Source organism: Sorex araneus, chromosome X (assembly GCF_027595985.1).
Source record: "Sorex araneus isolate mSorAra2 chromosome X, mSorAra2.pri, whole genome shotgun sequence".
Taxonomy (NCBI): Eukaryota; Metazoa; Chordata; class Mammalia; order Eulipotyphla; family Soricidae; genus Sorex; species Sorex araneus.
Window position 1 is genome coordinate 367519728 of NC_073313.1, and position 22707 is coordinate 367542434.

At 57.6% G+C, this 22707-nt stretch overlaps 1 protein-coding gene across 9 annotated transcripts in view; it reads left to right on the plus strand.

Moving 5' to 3' along the window:
• Positions 1–22707, plus strand: part of BIRC6 (baculoviral IAP repeat containing 6) — a 151982-nt gene that overhangs the window by 124270 nt on the left and 5005 nt on the right. For all 9 annotated transcript variants that reach the window (XM_055123521.1, XM_055123529.1, XM_055123523.1 and 6 more), the window contains 11 exons: positions 988–1288; positions 4173–4390; positions 6597–6761; positions 7407–7575; positions 8780–8990; positions 11775–11920; positions 12605–12715; positions 16119–16336; positions 17018–17179; positions 18430–18507; positions 22040–22228. In XM_055123521.1, the coding sequence (XP_054979496.1) occupies positions 988–1288; positions 4173–4390; positions 6597–6761; positions 7407–7575; positions 8780–8990; positions 11775–11920; positions 12605–12715; positions 16119–16336; positions 17018–17179; positions 18430–18507; positions 22040–22228 (1968 nt within the window). The remainder of the gene's footprint in view (positions 1–987; positions 1289–4172; positions 4391–6596; positions 6762–7406; positions 7576–8779; positions 8991–11774; positions 11921–12604; positions 12716–16118; positions 16337–17017; positions 17180–18429; positions 18508–22039; positions 22229–22707) is intronic.

Genomic DNA, 22707 nt, shown 5'->3' on the forward strand with positions numbered 1-22707 from the left:
TCCCGAGAACAGTTCTGGGACTCAGGGCCCTTGCATTCGCCAGGACCTTCTTTCTTTCTTTTTTTTTTTTTTTTTGCTTTTTGGGTCACACCCGGCGATGCTCCGGGGTTACTTACTCCTGGCTCTGCACTCAGAAATTACTCCTGGCAGTGCTTGGGGGACCATATGGGATGCCGGGGATCAAACCCGGGTCGGCCGAGTGCAAGGCAAACACCCTCCCCACTGTGCTATCGCTCCGGCCCCAGGACCCTATTTCTAACTGACGATTCCCGTGAAAACTCTCGTGCCCCAGTAAGGTCGCGGAGGTTGGGCCTTGGGCGTGTTTGGGGGCGACTGTGCAGCCCGCAGCAGAGTGTGCTGGGCTGTCCACCTGCTGGGGAGGCTGAAGGGGTTACGGGGCCGGGGGCTTGGCTCTCGGGTGCCCAGCGGCCCTCTGCGGTGTCAGGGCAGAACCAGGGTGTGGCCACGTGCACACCGAGGGCTTCGCTGGCGAGTCATCGCCCACCTGGAGAGCTTCTCACTTTAAGGTGTCACGGCCGTGATCACGAGGTGACTGGTCAAAGTAGGGCTAACGCTGCCCTTCCTGTAAGTAGCAGTGACGCAGTCAGGTGATCAAGGAGACTTGGACAGTAGTTACATTACCGTGGTTTAGTGAAGATGGTCTCCCTCCGAGTCTCTCATTAGTGCCTCAGTGTGGGGTGTTGTCTGATAAATACATAAAGACGCACGAGTGGCCTTCAGCTGGGGCCGGGGGCAGGGGCGGGTGAGTGGAGAGGCACGCCTCGCCCCGGACGGGGTGGTGCATCACAGCCGACTAACAGGGCCGGTGGCGGGCGTGCTGGGACCAGAGGGTGGGCTCCTCTTCCTGGGCGGAAGTCTCCGTGCCTCCGTGCCCGTGACCGTCAGGGCGCCGAGAGAGGGCGGGCAGGGGAGGGCCCGGCTGCGGCGTGGTCGGGCGGTGGCACCACGTGCTTCTCTCCTGCCCAGGTGAGCGCTCCGGTGGTGCCGTCCGCCGCCCAGGAGAAGCCGAAGGACAGCGACCAGTTTGAGTGGGTGACCATCGAGCAGTCGGGGGAGCTGGTCTACGAGGCCCCGGAGACTATCGCGGCCGAGCCGCCCCCGCTGAAGTCGGCCGTGCAGACGATGTCGCCCATCCCGGCGCACTCCCTGGCCGCCTTCGGCCTGTTCCTGCGCCTGCCCGGCTACGCCGAGGTGCTGCTCAAGGAGCGGAAACACGCCCAGTGCCTGCTGCGCCTGGTGCTGGGCGTGACGGACGATGGGGAAGGAAGTAAGTGTCCGGGCGCCCTTGGGGCTCCTCTCAGCCTTCTCGGGCGCCCGGCTTAGTGGTTTGCGGGTGACGCCTTAGTCCCGAGATCAGACGCGAGAAATCCTTCAGCGTCTTCGCTCTGGGTTCTCGATTCGCTTCGAAGGCGTTTGCTGGCTGCCTGCAGGAAGGCGGAGTTGGTGCTTCACCTTGGCCCGGGAGTAGCCTCAGGGTGGCACGTGTCGCCCCGCGCAGAAGTGTCTGGGCAGGCTCGTGTTTCAGGCCACGCGGCGCCACTGGGCCTGGTGGGGCCTTGCCGGAGAGTCGTGACTGGCTCAGAGACCGGGACAGGTCCCTGTGCTGCCGCCCCCAGCTCGCAGTGGAGCACCTCAGCACCCCCGGGAGTAACGTCCCCCACCCCTCGTGGCCAGATAAAGAAGTGAATAGATAGCTCTTGTCAGTGGGCCATGGGGAGTCTTGAAAAGGCAACTCCCCCCCAACCCCCAAAAAGGACAGTGAAGGCTTATCCAGATGAGTCAGCAGGGGCCAGAGAAGAGACACAGCGAGCCGGGCTCCTGCCTTGCGTGTCACTGGCCCAGATACAGTCCCCGGCACCCCTCGGGCCTCCGAGCCTCGCCGGCTGTGGCCAGAACCAAACCGCGAAGCTGAGATGAGAATGGGAAGGAGATGGCAGTCGGCGTGGGTGTGTGCGGAGGCGGCGGGCACGTGTCAGCACCCGCTGCCCTCGGCCCCGCACGGAAGGAGCCTGGGCCTGATGTGGAACCTGAGTGGCACCAGCTGTTTGTCACCTGTGACAGCTGTCACCTGCGGCGTGCAGCTCTGGGGTTGTTTCACTGCACCCACCGCTCGGAGCAGAATCGTGAGAAAAGGGTTTGCAGTTGGTTTGCCTCGGTGGATCCCTTGGTTTGGTTTTGGTTTTGATTTTCATTCTTAGATTTTCCTGGGCCACACGCAGCCCTGGTCAGGAGTTCCTGTCGCTGGGCGCTGAACTGGGTGCCCACGCGCAGGGCGAGCTGCTCACCGGCGAGCTGTCGCTCAGGAGCCTCGACCCCTGTGTCCCGACTGGCTTGCGCTCCGTGCCCCCCAGTGTCGCCAACAGGGACGGGTGGTTTACCTGTGCGCTGTGCAACCAGAGCTCTTGCTCGCCCACCTGCGTGCTTTTTCCTTTCCTGTTTTTCCATGTTGATGGAATTCTTCCCAAAATATTGACGGGTTAAAAGTTATTTTTATTACTGTTACTAAATTATAGCTTCTGTACACTAACTGGTTCAAGTTCAGTTTCATACCTGTCATATACCTACGTGGCTAGAAGAAAACATTTTAATTACCCGACCTATTTTTTATTTGTTCGTTTAACTACAGGGAAGGGGAGGATCTCTCATGTGAGTGTCGCCAGACAGGGGGAGAAACTGCTTTAATTCTTTTTTTTTAATTAATTTTTTTAATTTTTAAAAATTTCTTAAAATTTTTAATTTTTTAATTAGTGAGTCACAGTGAGGGTACAGTTACAGATTCAAACATTTCATGCTTGTTTTTCCCTCATGCAGTGTTCGGGAGCCCATCCCTCCACCAGTGTCCATTCTCTACCACCAATGACCCCAGTATCCCTCCCACCCCCCAGTCCCATCCCCCCCACCCCACCCTGCCTCTGTGGCAGGGCATTCCAATTTGTTCTCTCTCTCTCCTTTTGGGTGTTATGGTCTGCAATAGGGGTATTGAGTGGCCATCATGTTCGGTCACTAGTCCACTTTCAGTGCGCATTTCCCTTACCACTCGGGATCTCCACTCACAATTTATTTGGTGTTCCCTTCTCCATTTGGTATGACTTTCCCCCAGCGTGTGAGGCCAAGTTCCAAGCTATGGAGTCAACCTCCTGGTATTGTATACTACTATTCCTGGGTATTAGTTTCCTACTCTGTTATTTTATATTCCACAGATGAATGCAATCTTTCTATGTCTGTCTTTCTCTTTCTGGCTCATTTCACTTAGCATGATACTTTCCATGCTGATCCACTTATATGCAAAGTTCACGACTTCATCTTTTCTAACAGCTGCATAGTATTCCATTGCTTAGATGTACCAGAGTTTCTTTAACCAGTCATCTGTTCTTGGGCACTCGGGTTTTTTCCAGGTCCTGGCTATTGTAAACAGTGCCGCGATGAACATATAAGTGCAGATGTCATTTCGACTGTACTTTTTTGAAACTGCTTTAGTTCTGCTCATCTCCCTTGGTTTTTTTTTTTTTTCTTTTTCCTTTTTGGATCACACCCGGCGATGCACAGGGGTTGCTCCTGGCTCTGCACTCAGGAATTACCCCTGGTGGTGCTCAGGGAACCATATGGGATGCTGGGAATCGAACCCGGGTCGGCCCTGTGCAAGGCAAACGCCCTCCCCACTGTGCTATTGCTCCAGCCCCTAATTCTGCTCCTCTTCCTTGCACTGATCCAAATTGCAATGCTTTGTTTAATATTTTTAACTTAGTACATACTTTTCTACTAGAAAGTCACATTGCAAACAAAACAAGTCCGTGTTACTCTCTCATTATTTCATGACTTAAGCTACTTCCAAGACAAGAAATTGTCGTCATTCCATTTTAAGAATATTTTTGTAGTAAATTGTTTGGTTCAGGGCTCCAGGGAGAGAGGTTGGTGGGGGCAGGAAGAGAAAGTGTGTTCCCAGGCCGTGCGGACCGGCCGTGCCCTCGGCCCCTGGCTCGTCTCCCCAGGGCCCCCCCGCCCGTGGTCTGAGAGCCTCGCGGGGCTCCCTGGCTATTCCCGCTTTGTTCTGAATCACGTTTGTACTTGGGCGTTTTCCCGGGCGGTTCGTTCCGCCAGCCCCGGGACCTGTGTTCTAAGCGTGCGGCATCTCCTGTTTCTCTCGGACCCAGGCCATATTCTGCAGTCCCCGTCGGCCAACGTGCTCCCCACGCTGCCCTTCCACGTGCTGCGGAGCCTGCTGAGCTGCACGCCCCTGACCACGGACGACGGCGTGCTGCTGCGCCGCATGGCGCTGGAGATCGGGGCGCTGCACCTCATCCTCGTGTGCCTCTCGGCGCTCAGCCACCACGCGCCCCGCGTGCCCAGCTCCAGCCTCAACCAGGCCGAGGTGCGTGGGGGTCCCCTCGCGCCTGCGGCAGGGGAGGTTTCAGTGGCCGCCTGTGGGCGCGTTGCCCGCCCGAGACGCTCCTCTGAGGAGCTTCCTGCATAGGCGACTGGGTAGCTTGAGGCAGCTTGTGGGGAAACAAAAGTATCCTCAGTGACTTCATAGGCTTGCGCAGTTCCGTGGAGGGGCTTGTTGGATTTGTCTCCTGGCCCTTCTGTCCTTCCCTGAACTTTAAGGGAGTCCTGCCGGTGAACGAGAGATCCCGGTCAGGAAGCACAAGGAGCAAAGAGCAAAAGAATCCCTTCACTGTTGGAGACATTTGGTTGCTCAGCGAAAAATGCAAAAAATGATTAATGGCAGGGGCTGGAGCGATAGCACAGTGGGTAGGGCGTTTGCCTTGCACGCAGTTGACCCAGGTTCGATTCCCAGCATCCCATATGGTCCCCTGAGCAACGCCAGGGGTAATTCCTGAGTGCAGAGCCAGGAGTAACCCCTGTGCATCGCCAGGTGTGACCCCCCCCCAAAAAAAAAGCAAAAAAAAAAAAATGAATGGCATATGTGGCCTGAGTGAGGCTGTGATAGCACAGGCCGATATATGAAAGCGATCATTTTCTACATACCCACAGACACCAGCTTTATTAAGGTGTCAGAATGGCGTAAGGAGAAAGAGATATCAGTCTGGAAACACGTCCACGTCTCTATTCATAAAATACACTAGGAGAGCGTAGCAAGGACGCGAGGCCGGAGGGAGCGTAGCAGGAAGCGCAGCCGTGGGCCAAGTGTGGATGATCCCCACGGCGTCTGAGTCGGAGTCGCCCTCTGTGACGTGGGAAGGCAGTGAGGGGAGAGTGTCGCCTGCTTGTTGTCGTTGGGCCACAGCTGGCGACGCTCAGGCCTCCTCGTGGCTCTGTGCTCGGGGATCACTTCTAGTGGTACCCGGGGGACCATCGGGGATGCCGGGGATCGAACCCGGGCAGCCACTTGCAAGGCAGACGCCCTCCCTGCTGTCTGTCGCTCCGGCCCGAGGCTTCGTTCTCGTGCTCTGCGGTGTAATGGGAGCCAGAGAGCTGGTCGGGGGCGAGGGGCTTGTCTTGCGTGTGACCCTGAGTTCTGTCCCCTGCGTCACACGCTGTCCAGCACCCGGAGTGACCCTGAGCGCTGAGCCTGGAGTGAGGGCTGGGCACAGCCTCCTCCCCAAGCCCCAAGATGAGTAAACGTAATGGCTGTGAACAGCTCTAGCCAACCACACGGTCTGCTGATAAAATCAGGATTACAACTAAAATACATCGCAAGGGACTTTCGCATATTTATTCAGATTTTTGGTTTTGCATTTGTTTTTGGTCACGCGTAGCCGTGCTCAGGCTTTTGCCTCTGCGTCAGCTCCGTATGGGGCGCCGGGGTGACCCTGTTGGCCTTTGCAGGACAAGGCCCTACCCGCCCTGTCGCTCTGCCCCGTAAACTCACGTGTTTAAGAAGTTGACGAAACGGGCTGGAGAGAAAAGTACCGGGATTAAGGCGCGGCCCTGCGTGTGGCTAACCTTCCTCTAGCGCATAGCCAGGAGTCCCCCTGAGCACTGCCAGCTGTGACTCCCCCTGCTGAGGCCCCCAGATGGAAGGGGAACACACCTCTGTTGGCTGCAGTCATAGGACAAAGGTGAAGCGGTGGAGTGTCACGGGCAGATAGGGAAGCTGGGCTGGTGCTGTGCACGCTTCACGTAACACTTGGTAGGGAGTGTCCTGGGGCTGCAGGTACAGGCAGGAGGCGAGGCCGGCGTGGCTTCGTCCGCAGATGCCCTGTGGTCCTCTGAGCACCGCCAGGAGTGTGCCCTGAGCACCACGGTGAGGCCCCAGGGCCACTGGGAGGGAAGACGAGGCAGCATTGTAGTTTTCCTCTGAGGAGCTCTTGCTCAGTTCACCCTAAAACGCCCCGGGAAACTAAGGCTCATCCTCTGCTGATTAAGTGCCTGCTCCCTGCGCCCGGTCCCTTCCCCTGGCTCTGGCCTGCGTCTGGGCCTGTGTCTCTGCGTCTCTGCGTCTCTCCTGAGTGCGTGTTCACGCGGGGGGGTGCGTGAGACTCCCCCGTTATTCACTGCGCTGCCTCAGCGTTCTCTTCCTCGCTCCCTGTCCTTGCCCATGGCCCCCGGTCTCGGTGCGCGGACGGGGGTGCGGAACCCCCCGCCCCGCTAACGCTGTGCTGTTCCGCGCGCAGCCCCAGGTGTGCAGCTCGCCCAGCCCCGCGCCCACCGAGGAGCAGCAGCTGTACTGGGCCAAGGGCACGGGCTTCGGCACGGGCTCCACGGCGTCGGGCTGGGACGTGGAGCAGGCCCTGACCAAGCAGCGGCTGGAGGAGGAGCACGTCACGTGCCTCCTGCAGGTGAGCCGGCCCCTCTTCCCGGGAGTGACGGGACCCCGGCCGCCTGCCTCTGGCCTGAGGGTGTTCAGTGGGAAGGGGCGGGGCTGAAGGCGTGTCCCCTAACCGGGGGTGGGCAGAGCGTCAGCACGGGGCATGGTGCTTGCCCTGCTCGGCCCCTGCCCCGCCCCCAGGCAGAGCGCCCTGAGCACTGCCGGCAGGGACCCGGGAGCCCAGAGGAGCGAGCCCTGAGGGTCTCCGTGTGGCCCTGGAAACCGCCCCCTACCTGGCAGAGGCTTGGAGCCTGGTGCCCAGGGTTGGCACAGACGCCCGGCCTGCTGTCACAGTGTCACGTCCCACCGTGCTCCCTCGGAAGCTGAGTGTGAGAGCGGCCAGGGTGGGCCCTACACGCCTCCCGGCCCCCCGCGGCGCTCAGTCCTGTTGCGGGGGCGGGTGGGGGGGCGCAGGCCTGGAGTCCGTGGTCCCGGAACTGCTTTCCTGCAGTTGCTCTCTGAGCCTCGCTGTTCTGCTGACAGGGTATTCCAGGCTTCCTAGCGACGTGCCCGCTGCGTCTCACTGGGAAAGTGCTCGTGCCGCTCGCCTGGAGCACGGGCTGAGCCCGGTGTGGACGCCCGGCTACGCGCCAGCCTGACCCCGCGTGTCTTGCAGGTCCTGGCGAGCTACATCAACCCTGTGAGCGGGACCGTGAGTGGGGAGGCCCAGGCCTCCCCGGAGAGCGGAGGCCAGAACAGCAGTGCTCTCCCGCCCGTGCTCCTCGAGCTGCTCAGCCAGTCCTGCCTCATCCCCGCCATGTCCTCCTACCTGCGCAACGACTCAGGTCAGTGGCCTGGGGCGGCCCGCGGGCCTCAGCCATCCGGACAAGGGTCTGGCGCTCTGGGCGTGTCGTGCAGGGCGGGTGTGCAGGCTCGGAGTTTCTTCCTTGGGGAAGAAGGCGGGCGCGGGCCTGACTGTGCTGGGGTCAGGGAGTCTTTCTTGGTCACTGTGAGGCTCGGGGCTTCCTCCTGGCTCTGCGTTCAGGCAGGTGCTCGGCCACAGTGCTCTCGCTCCGCTCCCAGGTCAGTTCCAAAAAGTTGTTCTGAGATCTTCGGGTCCGACAGGGCACTGGGAAGTTGCGTCTTTATTATCCTTCGAGCTTGAGGGGTGCGGGGGCCACGTCCCTGCTTCTCGGGGCTACTCCTGGCCCTCGACTGTACTCCAGGGACGACGTGTGATGCAGGGGTTGGGCCGTGGTTGGCCGCATGCCAGGCGGCTCTGTCCTGGCTCTGGCCGGTGGGGGCTGTTTCCACGCGCGGCTGGGGGCGGGGCAGAATGCCCGCCTGGGCCCCCGGGAAGATCTGGCGTCGGTCTGGGGGGAGAGTGCAGGCCGTGGCCCTCCCTGCTGCCCGGGCAGCCCCACGCGTGGCCGTGGTGCTCAAACCCGTCACGGTGGTCGCGTCAGCGGCCGTGGCCCCGGCACGAGAGGCCCCTCTGCAGGTGAGCACGTGTTGCCCTGCCACCCCGGGCCTGGAGAGACGATTGTCACCGTCCTCCATCCCCCGGGAGAGGTCACGGACGTTCCCGAGCTGCCGGGGGCGTGTCCCCCGCATTTGGCGTGTGAGGGCGTGGCTGCCGTGGCCTTTGCTTCTGTACCTGCGTGTTGATGGAGCGACTGTGCTCTCGGTGGTACTGGAGACAAGCTGGGAGCAGTTTCCCTCCCAGCCCCAGGGGATCAAAGCCGCAGACCTGACTAGGCAATTCACCCCCATATACAGAATCCGTTTTGGGGCTCGAGTGGGGGGAGTGCATTCCCGAGCAAACGCGGTTGGTTTTACGGGGAAGCTGCTTGCACTCGACCAACCAGGGTTCGAGCCCCAGTGTACTGGCCGGCATGATTCCTGCGTGCAGTCAGGAGGGACCCTGAGCATCGCCGGGTGTAGCCAACACCCAGACCAGGCCAGCTGGGCACGGGTCTTCCTGTCCCGGCCCTGAGCACTCACTGCCCCGCTGCCAGGAGCCTCATGGCCGCCTTCTCGTCCCTGCAGTGCTCGACATGGCCAGGCACGTGCCCCTGTACCGCGCCGTGCTGGAGCTTCTGCGGGCCATCGCGTCCTGCGCGTCCATGGTCCCCCTGCTGCTGCCCCTGTCCACGGAGAGCGGCGAGGAGGACGAGGAGCAGGCCGAGGGCCAGGCCTCCGTGGGCACGCTGCTGGCCAAGATGAAGACCTGCGTGGACACCTACACCAACCGCTTACGGTAGGCTCCGAGGGAGTCCCGGGCCACAGGCTGGCCACACGCGTGTGCAGGCAGAGGACAAGGCATCACGGCGGGTCCGCGCCACTGCATGGAGTCAGAGTCTCTTTCCTTGGCAGGCAGCTGTGCCGTCCCGTGGCACGTGGGGCAGGGCTTTGTCGCCCGTGTGGGCGCCGGGCGGCACCCAGCCCTGCAGCCACTGCCGAGCGCGGCCACTGAGCTGCCGAGTGATTCCCTGGGCGCGAGTTCCCTCCTGGTTTATACTGTTCCTCTCTCTTGAACACACACACACACCCCAATTCACGCCGTGATCTTTTCCCAAAGACAAGATTCTGCATGTGTCGACGTTTTAGTTGTAAATTAGGTGTTTTTATGGAAAGTTAAATTTTACATGCATGCTGGGCTTAAATGTCTGTTTCACTGCATTGAGAACCTTCAGCTGTTTCTTCTCTCACTCGTGCCGGGCCCAGATCACTAGAGGCCGGGCTGCTGCTGGCAGTGCTCAGGGGCCCCGTGGGGGCTGAGACCAGCCAGTTCACGGCAGCCGCTTTGCCCCCGCAGTGCCCCTCTGTGCTCTCCGTCCTCTCACTGCCCGGTGGCGCAGGCCTGCTGATGGGCTGAGGGTGGTCTGCAGGGACGCGCTTTCCCAGGGAGCTTCTGGGGTGGTCAGGACTAGCTGCTGGTGTGCAGAGCCCCGCAGCCGGCCGTGCTCAGAGCACGCGGGCGCCTTTCCCGGAACCTCCCCCAGGATTTGTATTTGATCTGGCTGATTGGCTGCTGTTCCAGGGGCCCAAACGTTTCAAGCAAAGGTATACACTGAAGGATGCGGAATGTTGGTCATTGCGGGGCGCTGGTTGGCTTCAGTCGTGATCAGGGGACCCGGCGTTTGGGCTGGTGCTGGTTCTGTTGGGTGGCCGGGCTGTCGGCAGAAACAGCAGCGAAGAGAAGACCATGGTGAGGATGTAGACAGCCCTAGGTGTGTGCTGTTTGCCCTGCCAGAGAAGGGAGCTGGGCAGGCACCTGGGTGACACTGTTTGTGTTCTGGAAGAGAAGGTAGAACGTTTGGCCCCGTCCTTCACTGTGGTAAAATACTGTCGGATGCTCCTAGCGGGCAACTGGGCGGCCGGCATAGGCACACGGCTGGGGCGCAGGGCCCGGGGCTGCTGCCCGCTGGGGCCTGTGTCGGCCTGGCCAGCCCGCGCGTTTCCTCCCCCGCCTCTCACCGCGCTGTGAGTGGCCGTGGGTGAAGGCCACATGGAGACTCTCCGGGCTGGTCTAGCCAAACAGGGCTGAGACGCACTGCTGCGCGGTGCTCTCCCCCTCAGCCACAGCCGCACACATGTCTGTCTGAGCACGAGGGGCCCGAGGGAGGAGATCCGCCATGTGGATGCCGGAAAAGCTGTCCTCTGCCCTCCCGGGGACTAGTGACAGCAAGGGCTGAAGGCACATGGCCTGCAGGTGACCCCCCAGCACCACGAAGGGACGGTCTGTAGGGCCTCACTCCGGGGTTCCCTGAGCACCACCAGTGAGTCCCCCAAAAGAACCTGTAGGATGGGGGCTGAAGCGATAGCACAGCGCGTAGGGAGTTTGCCTTGCACACGGCCGACCTGAGTTCGAATCCCAGCATCCCATATGGTCTCCTGAGCACCGCCAGTGCTCCTGTGCATTGCCGGGTGTGACCCAGAAAGCAAAAAAATAAAATAAAAGAACCTGTAGGGGAAGGGGTCGTAACCCAGCAACACAGGAGCCAGCTGTTAGGCGAGCTCATACTCCCTTAAAAATCCCCGGGTGGGGCCCGAGAGATAGGACAGCGGGGAGGGCGTTTGCCTTGCACGCAGCCAACCCAGGTTTGATCCCCAGAACCCCATGGGGTCCCCCATGCACCCTGAGCACAGAGCTAGGAGTAACCCCTGAGTATGACAGGTGCCCCCTTCCCCCCCTCCCTTCCCGATTCCCAGAGTGTTTTTCCACGTGGTGTCGAGCCAGTCCCTGCTGTTTCCTCCGCCGAGCTCTGAGTCAGAGCAAAGCCCGGAATTGCTTCTCCGCAGAGTTTTGTCTTTGGGCTACAGAATATTTGGTTGGTCGGTAGGAAATAAATCCTCTTTTGTTAAGGCTTTTTCTGTTTCCCCTACTTTTCGAATGATTTTCCAAGCGTTCCCATTTTGTGAGATAGTGTAGGAGTCAGGCTCTTGCCTTGTAGGCAGCCAGGAAGGCGAGAGGTAGGTTGGGTCACTCTCAGATCACATAAATGTGTTAAGCACTTTCGGAAGTTACTTAATTTTATTTTAATAGTTAATGAATTAACAAAGGTGTGACTTTGAATATCAAATCAGTAATGTTTATGATACGAATAACAAACTGAGTCGAAATTTGTATTTCTTGTCACTGACATGAAACACTGTTGCATTTATCTCTAAAATTTATACACTGAAAACTTGCCGTCCCATGGATGTTGACTTGCGTTTGCTAGAAGCTTGGGTACATTCTAGACTGCACGAAGGTGGCAATGAAGAGCAAGTGCCCTCACATGCGGTGTTGGTTAAATTTCTGTCCTCAAGCCTGTAGTTCAGCGCGTATTTTCCCTGAAGCACCTCTCTCTGCGCGTATCCTGAGTGGATATGCAGCTCGTACACTTAGTGTAGATACTGTACAGATACTGTGCATAAGCCGGGGCGGTTCTCATACCAGGTGCAGAGGTCCAAGGACACGCTGGTCTTCGGCTCTTTTTAAGAACTCTCATTGATTTAGGGCCATAAAATCTCTCTTGCACGTGTATGTATCTTTCAGATCCAAAAGGGAAAATGTGAAAACAGGCGTGAAACCTGACGCGGCCGACCCGGAGCCAGAAGGCCTCACGCTCCTGGTGCCCGACATCCAGAGGACGGCGGAGATCGTGTGCTCGGCCACCACCAGCCTGCGGCAGGCCAGCCAAGGTGCGTCCGTCCCCCCCGCTCGCTCCTCCCCCCGCACCCCGAGAGGTGGGGCTCCCTCACTGGCGGCTGCGTCTAAAAACATCTGTGTAGATGGCGTGCAAGCAAGCTGCTCTGCCTAAAACTTGGTTAGATGTCAGTTTGACAAGTGAGTTGTAAATAATCGCTTCATTTAAAAATATTTTGACTGTGCTACGTAGAGTTGCCAAGAAAGCCTCATTGGCAGGCGCCAGCGCCCTGCCTGTCCCTGACTCCCGGAGAGGCCTGTCACTGGGCGGGGGCATTCCCCAGTAGACAGGCACGAGAACCCCCGGCCTGGGGGCTTCCTTGGCCCTCCCGCCCTTAGCACAAGACCACAGATGAGAATTCAGTAAAAGTTTTGCCCATATATGGGCATTTTTCTATATATTTTTCTATAGAAGGTATGAATGAACCTGGATCACTTATTATTTTATTCCTGCTGTGGATGAAACCTAATTGGTAGTTCAAGCTTTAAAGTTGATAATTTATGTTGATTAAAAAATAAGAATCTTTTATTCTTATAAAGATACAGTAGTGAGACTTGTGAAGAGCTGGGTGGGTGTTGTTTTTTTGGTGTTCACATTTTGAAACTTAGAAGTTAATTGTCTTTTTAGTTTTCTAAAAATGTTGACTTAATGCTATTTGTCTTGCAATATTAAACGACAGAAAAAAAACTAGGTGAATTCTCAAAGAAGGTGGCTATGAAACCCAAACCTTTATCAGTATTGAAATCACTTGAAGAAAAATACGTGGCTGTTATGAAGAAGTTGCAGTTCGGTGAGTTTTGAATTATGTTTTTAAGTTGTGCTACTCACTTTCTTCTTTAAAGACTTAAGTTTCTGACATAAATGACTCATTTTTTGTAATTTGATAAATACGGTGGCTTTTCCCTTTTCTGACTCATTTCTCTGTAGTGACATTGACATACTGTATTCCGTCAAAATCAGTGGCAGAAAGAACCAAGTGTCCGAGGCGCGGTCACAGCTGGTTCTGTCTCGAGTCTCCCTCTCGCTGCTTCCTGGTTTGAAGGAAGCCGAACCTGGAACTTTTTAATGAAATTCACAAAGAAAAAAATCCCATGAGATTGATCTTGGGAGTGTAGCTGCGCGTGGTTCCTTCCTGTGTGGAGACTCGTCGGGTTGGGACGTGCAGGGACACGGGCCTCCCGCGTAGGTGACCACGGTGGGGGCGGGGACATCGGTGTCCCCCATACTCAGATCTAGGCTTTGCCGTCCTTGCTGCCCGTACCCTGCCGGCTCCTGTTCTTGCAAGTCACTCCTAAGTATTTGGTACTGAAATGGGCACATTCTCGGCCCAAAACATTGGTTTGCTTTAAATTATTTTTCTCTTTTTACCAAATAACTTGAAAGGCCCCGTGCAGGTCACACAGCCTGTCTTGACTCCTTACTAAAACAGTAGTGTCATCTGGGAGGTGGCCGACCAGGCTCGCCTGTAAGGTGGTCTTCAGAGCGGCTTGAAAGGGCTCCGCCTAGTGACCACAGTGCTGGGGATGTGGGCCAGCCACCCGCGCCCGGCCTCTCTCATCCACACTTGGCCTTGGGGGAGTGGATCAACAGTTCTCTCATCCACTCCGTACTGTGCGTCGCTGTGAGTGTGACAGCAAGTAATCAGAATGCTGTCTGCTCCCATCTTAGAATTGCAAGACTGACAGCAGATGTGAGGGCCGCAAAGGTGGTCAGCAGCTGGGGCACTGGGCTTGCCTGTCGCTCAGCTGGGTTTGGTACATGACATACGGGCCCCAGAGCATCACCAGGAGTAAGCCTGGTGTGGCCTCCAACCCAAAGAGCAGAATAAGAGTAAAAGCAGAGTAAAGAGTGAAAAAACTCGGATTTACTGGGCTGGAGCCATAGCACAGCGGGTAGGGCATTTGCCTTGCACGCGGCCGACCCGGGTTCGATTCCTCCATCCTTCACGGAGAGCCCGGCAAGCTACCGAGAGTGTCTCGCCCGCACAGCAGAGCCTGGCAAGCTCCCCCTAGTGTATTCAGTATGCCAAAAACAGTAACAACAAGTCTCACAATGGAGACATTACTGGAGCCCGCTCGAGCTAACCGATGACAATGCTACTCAGAAAGACCAGGTGTAGCCCAAGGGTGAGCCTCTGGCTCCTGGAGGTTCACGTCTCCTCGCCTCGGGGCCTGGGAGAGGCTGGGGTGGGGCTTAGTCCTGGGATTTCTGCTTCAGGATTTTAAATAGTATTTTCTACTCTGCACACAACTTGTTTTTACTGTTGTGCTTTTGGCGGCCGCGGGCAGCTGTGCCCTCTCCTCTCCCTCCTCTTTCGCACGGGTCCCTCCTGGGAGGGCGTGGTGCCTTCGGGGCAAACTGTTCAAGCATTTAATCTCTGTCCTTGAGAAGCTCTGTTTTACTGCAGAAAAACAATCTGTTTAATTATTTTTAGGTGATTATTTTCCTCCTCCATTTTTGCTGTTGCCGCCTGTTACCCTGAGAAGCTGTTACGGAATGTGGCCATCATTGTGCTCTCATACTGTATAACGCCGTTTCGTTTCCCTTCCACATCTCTGCCCTGCGCCGTGCACATTTCTCCTTTCCTTTTTTTAAATTTTTTTTTTTTTTTTGCTTTTTGGGTCACACCTGGCGATGCACAGGGGTTACTCCTGGCTCTGTACTCAGGAATCACCCCTGGCGGTGCTCAGGGGACCATATGGGATGCTGGGAATCGAACCCGGGTTGGCCGCGTGCAAGGCAAATGCCCTGCCCGCTGTGCTATTGCTCCAGCCCCCTACATTTCTCCTTTCCATACTTTGATTTTAGATTCCATTTCTTTTCTAAACTGCTGCCTCACTCTGTCATTCTTGTCTTTTTTTTTTTTTAATCAAGTATATTGCTGCTGTTTTAAATTCTATTTTTATGGTTTTGGTTTTGGATCACACCTGGCGGTGCTCAGGGCTTACTCCTGGCTCTGCACTTGGGGATCACTCCTGTCAGTGCTCAGGGGACCCTGTGGGGTGCCGGGGTGGAACCGGGTTGGCTGGGCGCTGCTCCCTGCTGTACTGTCACTCCAGCCTTGAGGATTTGTCTTTGCTGGATTAGGTTGTTCAGAATATTTGCTATCTAAGTGCCTAACCCAGGGCTGGAGTGAGAGGATACAGTGGGGTAGGTGAGGGGTTTTGCCTTGCGTGTTGTTGGATCTGGGTTCGATCTCCGGCACCCTGCTACTGGTTGTGGCCCCCCAAATGAAGCAAAATCCCCAAAGAACAATAATAGTAAGAAACAATCAAACATTCCCAGCACTTTGGCTGGAGCTCAGGGTCAGAGGTCATGCTCCCACACGAGAAGCCCCGAGTTCGATGCCCGGCCCCGTTGGCCCCCCCTTCCTTAGCCACCACACGTCGCTCTGTCCTTTCTGTAACCCACGCAACTGTTCGGAGTTCTTTGGCATTTTCTGTAAATGCTTTTCGGTGGGCATCCTTGCCTTTGTGCTTTTGGGATTCTCTTTCCCTCTGTGTGTCTGTGTGTGGTGGGATGGAGGGTGTTTGGGACACACTGAGTGGGCCCAGGGCTCCCCGCGGCAGTGCTCCGGGCCGTGTGCAGTGCCCTGGGGGAGACGAGGCCTGGCCGCGTGCAGAGCAAGAGCCTCGGGCTGGCTCTCCGGCCCGGCATGGCCTCCTAGGGCAGGTTAATAAAGGGATTGCCAAGGCATGCAAGAGGCGTATATTCAACCGCGGGGAGCCACCTGGGGTGCCGGGCATTGCCAGGCACCTGCCCTGCTCCCAGGACGCTGCCCAGCCACGGCGCGGCTTTTGAAATTTGTACTACGTTGCGCTGTTAGCTAGCGACTTGATAAAGTAGTCTGGCCGGGAGAACAGCGTGGATTCCGTCTGAGACGGGTTTCTGTGTTTCTGCTAGAATTGGTATTGGAACCCGGGTCTGGTGCACGCGAGGCCGTTGACGGGGCACCGTGTCCGCGGCCCGTTTCGTGTTCCGTCTTGCGGCGCCAGCACAGACCCGCGGGTGCCGTGTAAGCTCACACCCGTCAGCCAGCCGCGGCCCGTGTGTCTCTGATTTGGGTGGACAGTAGTGATTGATTCTGGTGTCTGTCTGTGTAACAACATTCCTCCATTCTGGTGTTTTCTCCCCCCACCCCCTTTTTTTTTCAGTGCTTTTTTTTTTTTTTTTAAATCTTCTTCTTCTTCTAGATACATTTGAGATGGTTTCTGAAGATGCGGATGGCAAGTTGGGTTTTAAAGTGAATTACCACTACATGTCTCAGGTGAAAAACGCAAACGACGCCAACAGCGCCGCCAGGGCCCGGCGCCTGGCCCAGGAAGCTGTGACCCTGTCCACCTCGCTGCCCCTCTCGTCCTCGTCCAGCGTGTTCGTGCGCTGCGACGAGGAGCGCCTCGACATCATGAAGGTAGAGCCCCACCGGCCTCGCGGTGCCCTTCTCCCTCCTCCGCTGGGACCTCAATGGCCGCTGGGTACAGCAGGCAAAGGCCCCGTGGCTCGGCGGGACCGAGGCTGGGAAGAAAGCGGCTTAGGCGGGGTGTGGCCTGTGGCGCCCAGTCCTGGGCTTCCGGAAACGTCAGACGTTTCTCTCCGGTCGCAGATGGCGGTCAGCCGTCGCTTTGTCCCCAGCCGCGCCTTGGTGCCTTACTGCCCGGTCCCTGGTGCTTCAGTGCCCGGTCCCTGGTGCCTTACTGCCCGGTCGCCCTGGTGCCTTACGGCCCGGTCCCTGGTGCTTTACTGCCTGGTCCCTGGTGCTTTACTGCTCAGTCCCTGGCGCTTCAGTGCCCGGTCCCTGGCCTCGGGAGCGGAGCTTGCTGCGCCGAAGGGCTCCTCAGGTATGATGCCTGTGGCGCAGGGCCCTCTCTCCCGGCGTGTGGAGTGTCGCTGTCAGCCTTCCTGACCCCCACGGCCGGAACCCTCCCCCGCGTGGCCGCCTTCCTCCTGCAGAACTCCCGGGTGCCCGCTCCCCTCTCACCAGTCTGGCGCGCGCGTGTCCACACACGTGTCCTGTGCGCGGGGCAGGTGCCTCTGCCTCACTCTGAGTCCCTGGCCCGCCGCGGACCCAGCCTGTGTTTGGGCTCGCCCCCAGGTTCTGATCACCGGCCCAGCCGACACCCCGTACGCAAACGGCTGCTTTGAGTTCGACGTGTATTTCCCTCAAGATTACCCCAGCTCGCCGCCCCTCGTGAACCTCGAGACCACGGGCGGCCACAGCGTGCGCTTCAACCCCAACCTCTACAACGACGGCAAGGTACTGGGGCGGGAGACAGGGCTGTCTCTGAGCGTCTCCTCCCTGTCTGTGGGGATGAGCACTGCGGAACGAGCTTCCTCCCCACGTGCCGGGGCGGCCGCAAGGGAGCCTCTCAGTCCCTCAGCCCACAGTCCGCCCCCTGGTGTCTGTGTTCAGTACTGCCCTTGGCCGGCGCCAGGAGCCACTCCCTCTCCTGGTTTCTTGCAGGGAATCCTGACAGCCCAGGGCCCTTCCAGGGGGTCTGTGGCTCATCCCAGTCCCAGCTTCATGTCTGAGGCAGGACTTTGTATGGACACACTCCCAGCTAAAAGAATGTTTTTAATAACTTGAATAAGGAGGAAGTACTGAATCTTGTAACATTAAACTAGGGGCCGGAGCGATAGCACAGCAGGTAGGGCATTTACCTTGCACACAGCCGACCTGGGTTCAATCCCCGGCATCCCATATGGTCCCCCAAGCACCACCAGGAGTAATTCCTAAGTGCAGAGCCAGGAGTAACCCCTGAGCATCACTGGGTATGACCCAAAAAAAAAACCATTAAACTATATTCTATTATCAAAACTGAATACGTCTTGAGATTTGGGAAAATGACTTATTTTTGTTACTGCATTTTTTTCTCTCTCCTTTTTTTTTCTTCCTGAGGGGGAGTGGTGTGGGGGTGACTGCCCCGGGCTCACGGCCTCAAGACCCCTGCCGGCAGGCCCGGGTCAGTCAGGCTGGCCGCTGGGAAGCCGGCTGTCTCCCCCCGCACTTCTCACAGTCCTGTCACTGAAATGTTTTGTTTGCGGAAATTGTCTTCCGTTACAGAGCGGGCGCAGCGGGAAGGGCGCTGGTGTCGCTCAGAGCCAGCCCAGGGCTCATCCCCAGGCACCGCCAGGTGTGGACCAAACCCAACCCCCCAAACTATGGCCGAAATGTTCAGTCTAGTATATTTCTATTAGCATAGCAATGGGCGTTTCTCCTTTCCTTGTAAAGACAGCCTAGCCGGGGTGCCAGTTTGTCTCCTAGGCCCGCCTTACCGGCTCCTCCTGATTCTTGTTGGGGTGTTTCGTGCCACGCCCAGCACTGCTTAGGGCTTACCCCCTGCTCTGCCGGCGGAATTTGGGGGCCTGGGTCCCCTGGTCGGCCACTTTCAAACCGAGCGCCTTCGCCACCGTGCCGTCTCTTTGAGGACGCGTTGTGGCGCGCCAGCGGCAGTTGGGTCTGGGAGACGGTCCCTGCCCGCGCACTCACGCTCTCTCTGCCCGCAGGTCTGCTTAAGCATCCTGAACACGTGGCACGGGCGGCCCGAGGAGAAGTGGAACCCGCAGACCTCGAGCTTTTTGCAAGTAAACAAATTTCTCTGGCAGTTTTCGCTTAGAAAATGGTCACGGAGGCCTTTGGAATGTTCTTCTAATAATCGAGAGCACAGATAGTAAGAGCCTGACACTAAGTGAATTCATTGGCATGAAGTCCGTGGATGCAGTGAAACCCACCCGAAGTTTAGCTCTTCGGTCGGAGCATAAGACAGAAGCTGCGTTTCGTCACAGTTGCCGTTGTTGGGGTTGTGTGTGGGGGTCGCTGGTGCCAGAGCCCGACTGGGCTCAGTGCACGCAGGGGGCGGCTGGACACGGCACGGCAGCGGGGCGGGCCTGTTGGCTTGTCTCACTGCCGTAGGGGCTGATGTCAGACCGTCCCCACGGGCCGCTAGACCTGAGACGTTGTTGGGCAGCCGGGCGGGTGCCTGTGCATGCTTTGTCTTGGCGTGACCTTGGCCAGGTGTAGAAGAGTTGGGATGCTAACAAGAGTGGACTCTGCCGCTTGTCCGTCTGTATGTCTGCACGATAGTTTATGGACAGACCTTCTAGGCAGTGCTTAGCAAAGAGGACGCTGAGTCCTCCAGCTGTGCTCAAGTCACCGACTCTGCAAGGGTTCTCTCCCTGCCTTCTGCTCCGAGCGAAAGGAAGAGATGATCCCCCTGGGGTTGGCGCGTGAGTCTCCTCTTCCCCTGGGGACCCCCAAGTAGCTCTCGGAGCCCTGCATGCGCCAGGCCTGTGGGCGGCCCTTGGTCACTGCATCTGCGACTTGGATGCGCAGCGCCCTCATCACCCGGGAAACAGGACCTTCATGGCGTATTTCAGCCCCCTCCCCTGTCGCCTCGCCTCCCTGCCCTTCCTCCCCTTTCCTTCCCCAGTGACATTTTAATTGAAACTTATGTAGGAAGATGTGTGTGTGTGAGAGAGCGGGCTTCTCCGGAGTGCCAGCTGGCAGGCGGGGAGACGGGACAGGGGGCGCAGCCTTGCAGAGCGGGCCTGCCTGAGGTTCAGTTCGACGTGAACAGAGACAGGTGGTCTGTCCAGTGTCTTTACAGAAATCGAGTGTTCCTGCACCCAGCATCATTTTATAAATGATTGTCTTTGTGGGTTTTGTTCTATGGCCACATGGGCTGTGCCCAAAGCTTCCACCTTGCTCTGCGCCCAGTTTGAACCCTGGTCAGCTGCATGCAAATTAGGGCCCTCCTCACTGTCCTGTCTCTCTGGCCTGTGGAGGCCATTTTTGTTGTCCGTACCTTAAAATGCCTTTTCCCTACGTGTATGTGCCACGTGCCAACATGACTGACCTTAAAGTCCCATCGTGAGCCAGAGAAATAGCAGGTAAGGCATTTGCCTTGCACCCAGCCGGCCCGGCTTCCGTGCCTGGCACCCCTGTATGGTCGCCTGAGCACAGAGCCAGGAGTAACCCCTGAGCATCACCAGGTGTGTTCCCAAACAAACAAAAGGTTTCACCATTAAGGGAAAGTCAGTCATGAGTTGCTATGAAATCCTTTCTAGAGGGGCTAGAGTGATAGCACAGCGGGTAGGGCGTTTGCCTTGCACTCGGCCAACCCGGATTCGATTCCCAGCATCCCATAAGGTCCCCTGAGCAAGGCCAGGGGTAATTCCTGAGTGCAGAGCCAGGAGTGACCCCTGAGCATCGCTGGGTGTGACCCAAAAAGCAAAAAAAAAAAAAAAAAAAAAATAGAAATCCTTTCTAGAGAATCTAAAATCAATTTTTTGGGTCAGATTTGTGTGGTTGTTGGGGGGTGCGGGGGCAGTCAGTCTGAGCATGCCCGGGTCGGGGAGAGCAGCTGGGGTGAGCGCGGTTAGGCCGTGTGCTGGCCAGACGCCCAGCAGGGCTCTCTGGACACTTGGGAAAATAAATTCACAACTAACATTCAGATATTTTTAGTTTAAAAAAGATTGACTGTGGATCTACATCATATGCCAGAAATCATGTGACGTTTTAAAAAGTAGGTAGGGATTAAATTGTATACTTACGTTGGATTTTTTTTTGGGGGGGGTGTCACACCTGGCAGTGATCAGAGATTATCCCTGTGGGCTGGGGGACCTGATGGGGTGCCGGGACCCCCGGGGACCACCCTCACTGCTGGGCTGTCTCTCGGGCCACAGTGCTGGGTTCTTGTGCTCCTCAGAGTCCTGGACTCGGGACTTCTACGCAATCACGTGCACAGAGGAGGAAGGTTCCGTGGCCACTCGGAGCATGTCTGAGTTCATACAAATGGAGAGGAAGTAGCAACTGCCTGACGAGCTGATGCGCTTGCCCACGTGTCTTGGCAGAGCGTCTGTCCTTCCGGTGCCGGGTCATACCTCAGCTTCTCGAGCCGCGTGCTCCACAGGCCTCACCCCTGGCGACGGCCGTGTGACCCAGAGGGCTGGGTGTTGGTTTTTAAGAATCACGTGTTAGTGGCTGCAGAAGGTGGTACAGTTGTGTAGGGGGTGGGTAAGGCATGCGCCCTGCACAGGCCCGGCCCGCTCGGACCCCCCCAGCCCTGGGAGGTGGGAACGCTGCGCACTGCCCCACCTGGCCCCTGACCCTCTGTCTGTCCCAAGCGGTTTCAGAGCGGGTGACGTGCAGGGCAGTGGAGGGCCTGCCTCCAGGTGTGACGCCCTGCTCTAGCCCCTGGTGCTGCTTTACAAAAATTTCTTCCCCTTGGGCCAGAGCGATAGCACAGCGGGGAGGGCGTTTGCCTTGCACGGGGCTGACCTGGGTTCGATCCCCGGCATCCCATATGGTCCCCCAAGCACTGCCAGGAGCAATTCCTAAGTGCAAAGCCAGGAGTAACCCCTGAGCATCGCTGGGTGTGACCCAAAAAGCAAAAAAAAAAAAAAAAAAAAAAAATTCTTCCCCTTTAGTTACCCCGTATGTTCCTTATCCAGCAAGAGCTTAATCGTCTGGACTGTGGAACTTAAAAAATTCCGGTTACTCTCAGAACTGGGGTCAAGAGTGGGTCCGTGTCGGGCCCGGGGCAGTCGCAAGCTGGTAGGTTGCTGGCCTTGCAAGCGGCTGACTGGGTTGCAGTCTTTAGCCCCCCTCTGGCCCCTCAAACCCCGGTGGGAGTGATCCCTGAGCACTGCTCAGCTTGGTCCCCGGATACGAAAGAATGATTGCGTTTGCTCAGGGGATCAGTGGAGGATCATGCTCACGTGACTTAGTTTCCACGTCGCTGCTTCCTGGGCATCTAACCTGAGTCCCAGAGGGTGGCTGCTGCTGCGGCCTTTCTCCCGGGCAAGAGCTGCCATTGGGGTCACTGGCGCTGTGACCAGTGTAGGTGGCCAGTTCGGCCCTTGGCCAGAAACAAACCCAACTAAGGCAGGACGTGCAGATGCTCTAGCCGCTGCCCGGCAGCCGCCGCAGCCCTCCCTGCACGCAGGGGGCCCCGCTGGACCCCCACAGGGCGCTGCAGACGTCCCCTGCAGCTTCGCCCGTCGTTGCCGTCCCTGGCATGGTTCTCGGAGCCAGGGAGCAGCGGGCCCCCGGCCGGGCTGCCTGTCACTCCCTGCGCGCGGACGCCGGTCACTCACGAGGCGTCCTTTCCCCTAGGTGCTGGTGTCCGTCCAGTCCCTCATCCTCGTCGCGGAGCCTTACTTCAACGAGCCGGGCTACGAGCGCTCCCGGGGCACGCCCAGCGGCACCCAGAGCTCCCGGGAGTACGACGGCAACATCCGGCAGGCAACGGTTAAGTGGGCGATGCTGGAGCAGATCCGGAACCCGTCCCCCTGCTTTAAAGAGGTACCGCGCCCGCCCTCCAGCCCCCTGCGCGGGCCGCCGGCAGCGTCTGCTCCACTGGCAGTTCCTTTTCCTCGTCGAGTTTCCGCTTTGAGTTTTAGAATCGTTTCTAAAAAAATCAACCATCTAGGACCACTCCTAAAAGGACTCTGATTATTTTTGGCTGGTTTTCCTTGTTTGTGTTTTATTTTGGGGTCGGTATGGGGCCCCACTCGTGGGACTCAGGGCTTCCTCGGGGCTCTGTGCTGTGGGCTCGGGACCGTGGGGGGTGCCGGGGACCTTGCCAGCACTTCCCAGTGACAACCGTCCCGGCAGGCACGAGGGGGAGGGTGATGGCGTGAGCTGGATTTGTGTTTCTCTGTCAGTAAGGGAACAGGACGTCTTGCCTGCCTGCTCTTGTTGGCTATTACAGAGGTTTTCTTCGACAAGTGTTCCGTTTCCTTTTTGTTTTGGAGCCATTTGAACGGTTTTTTTGGGGGGTT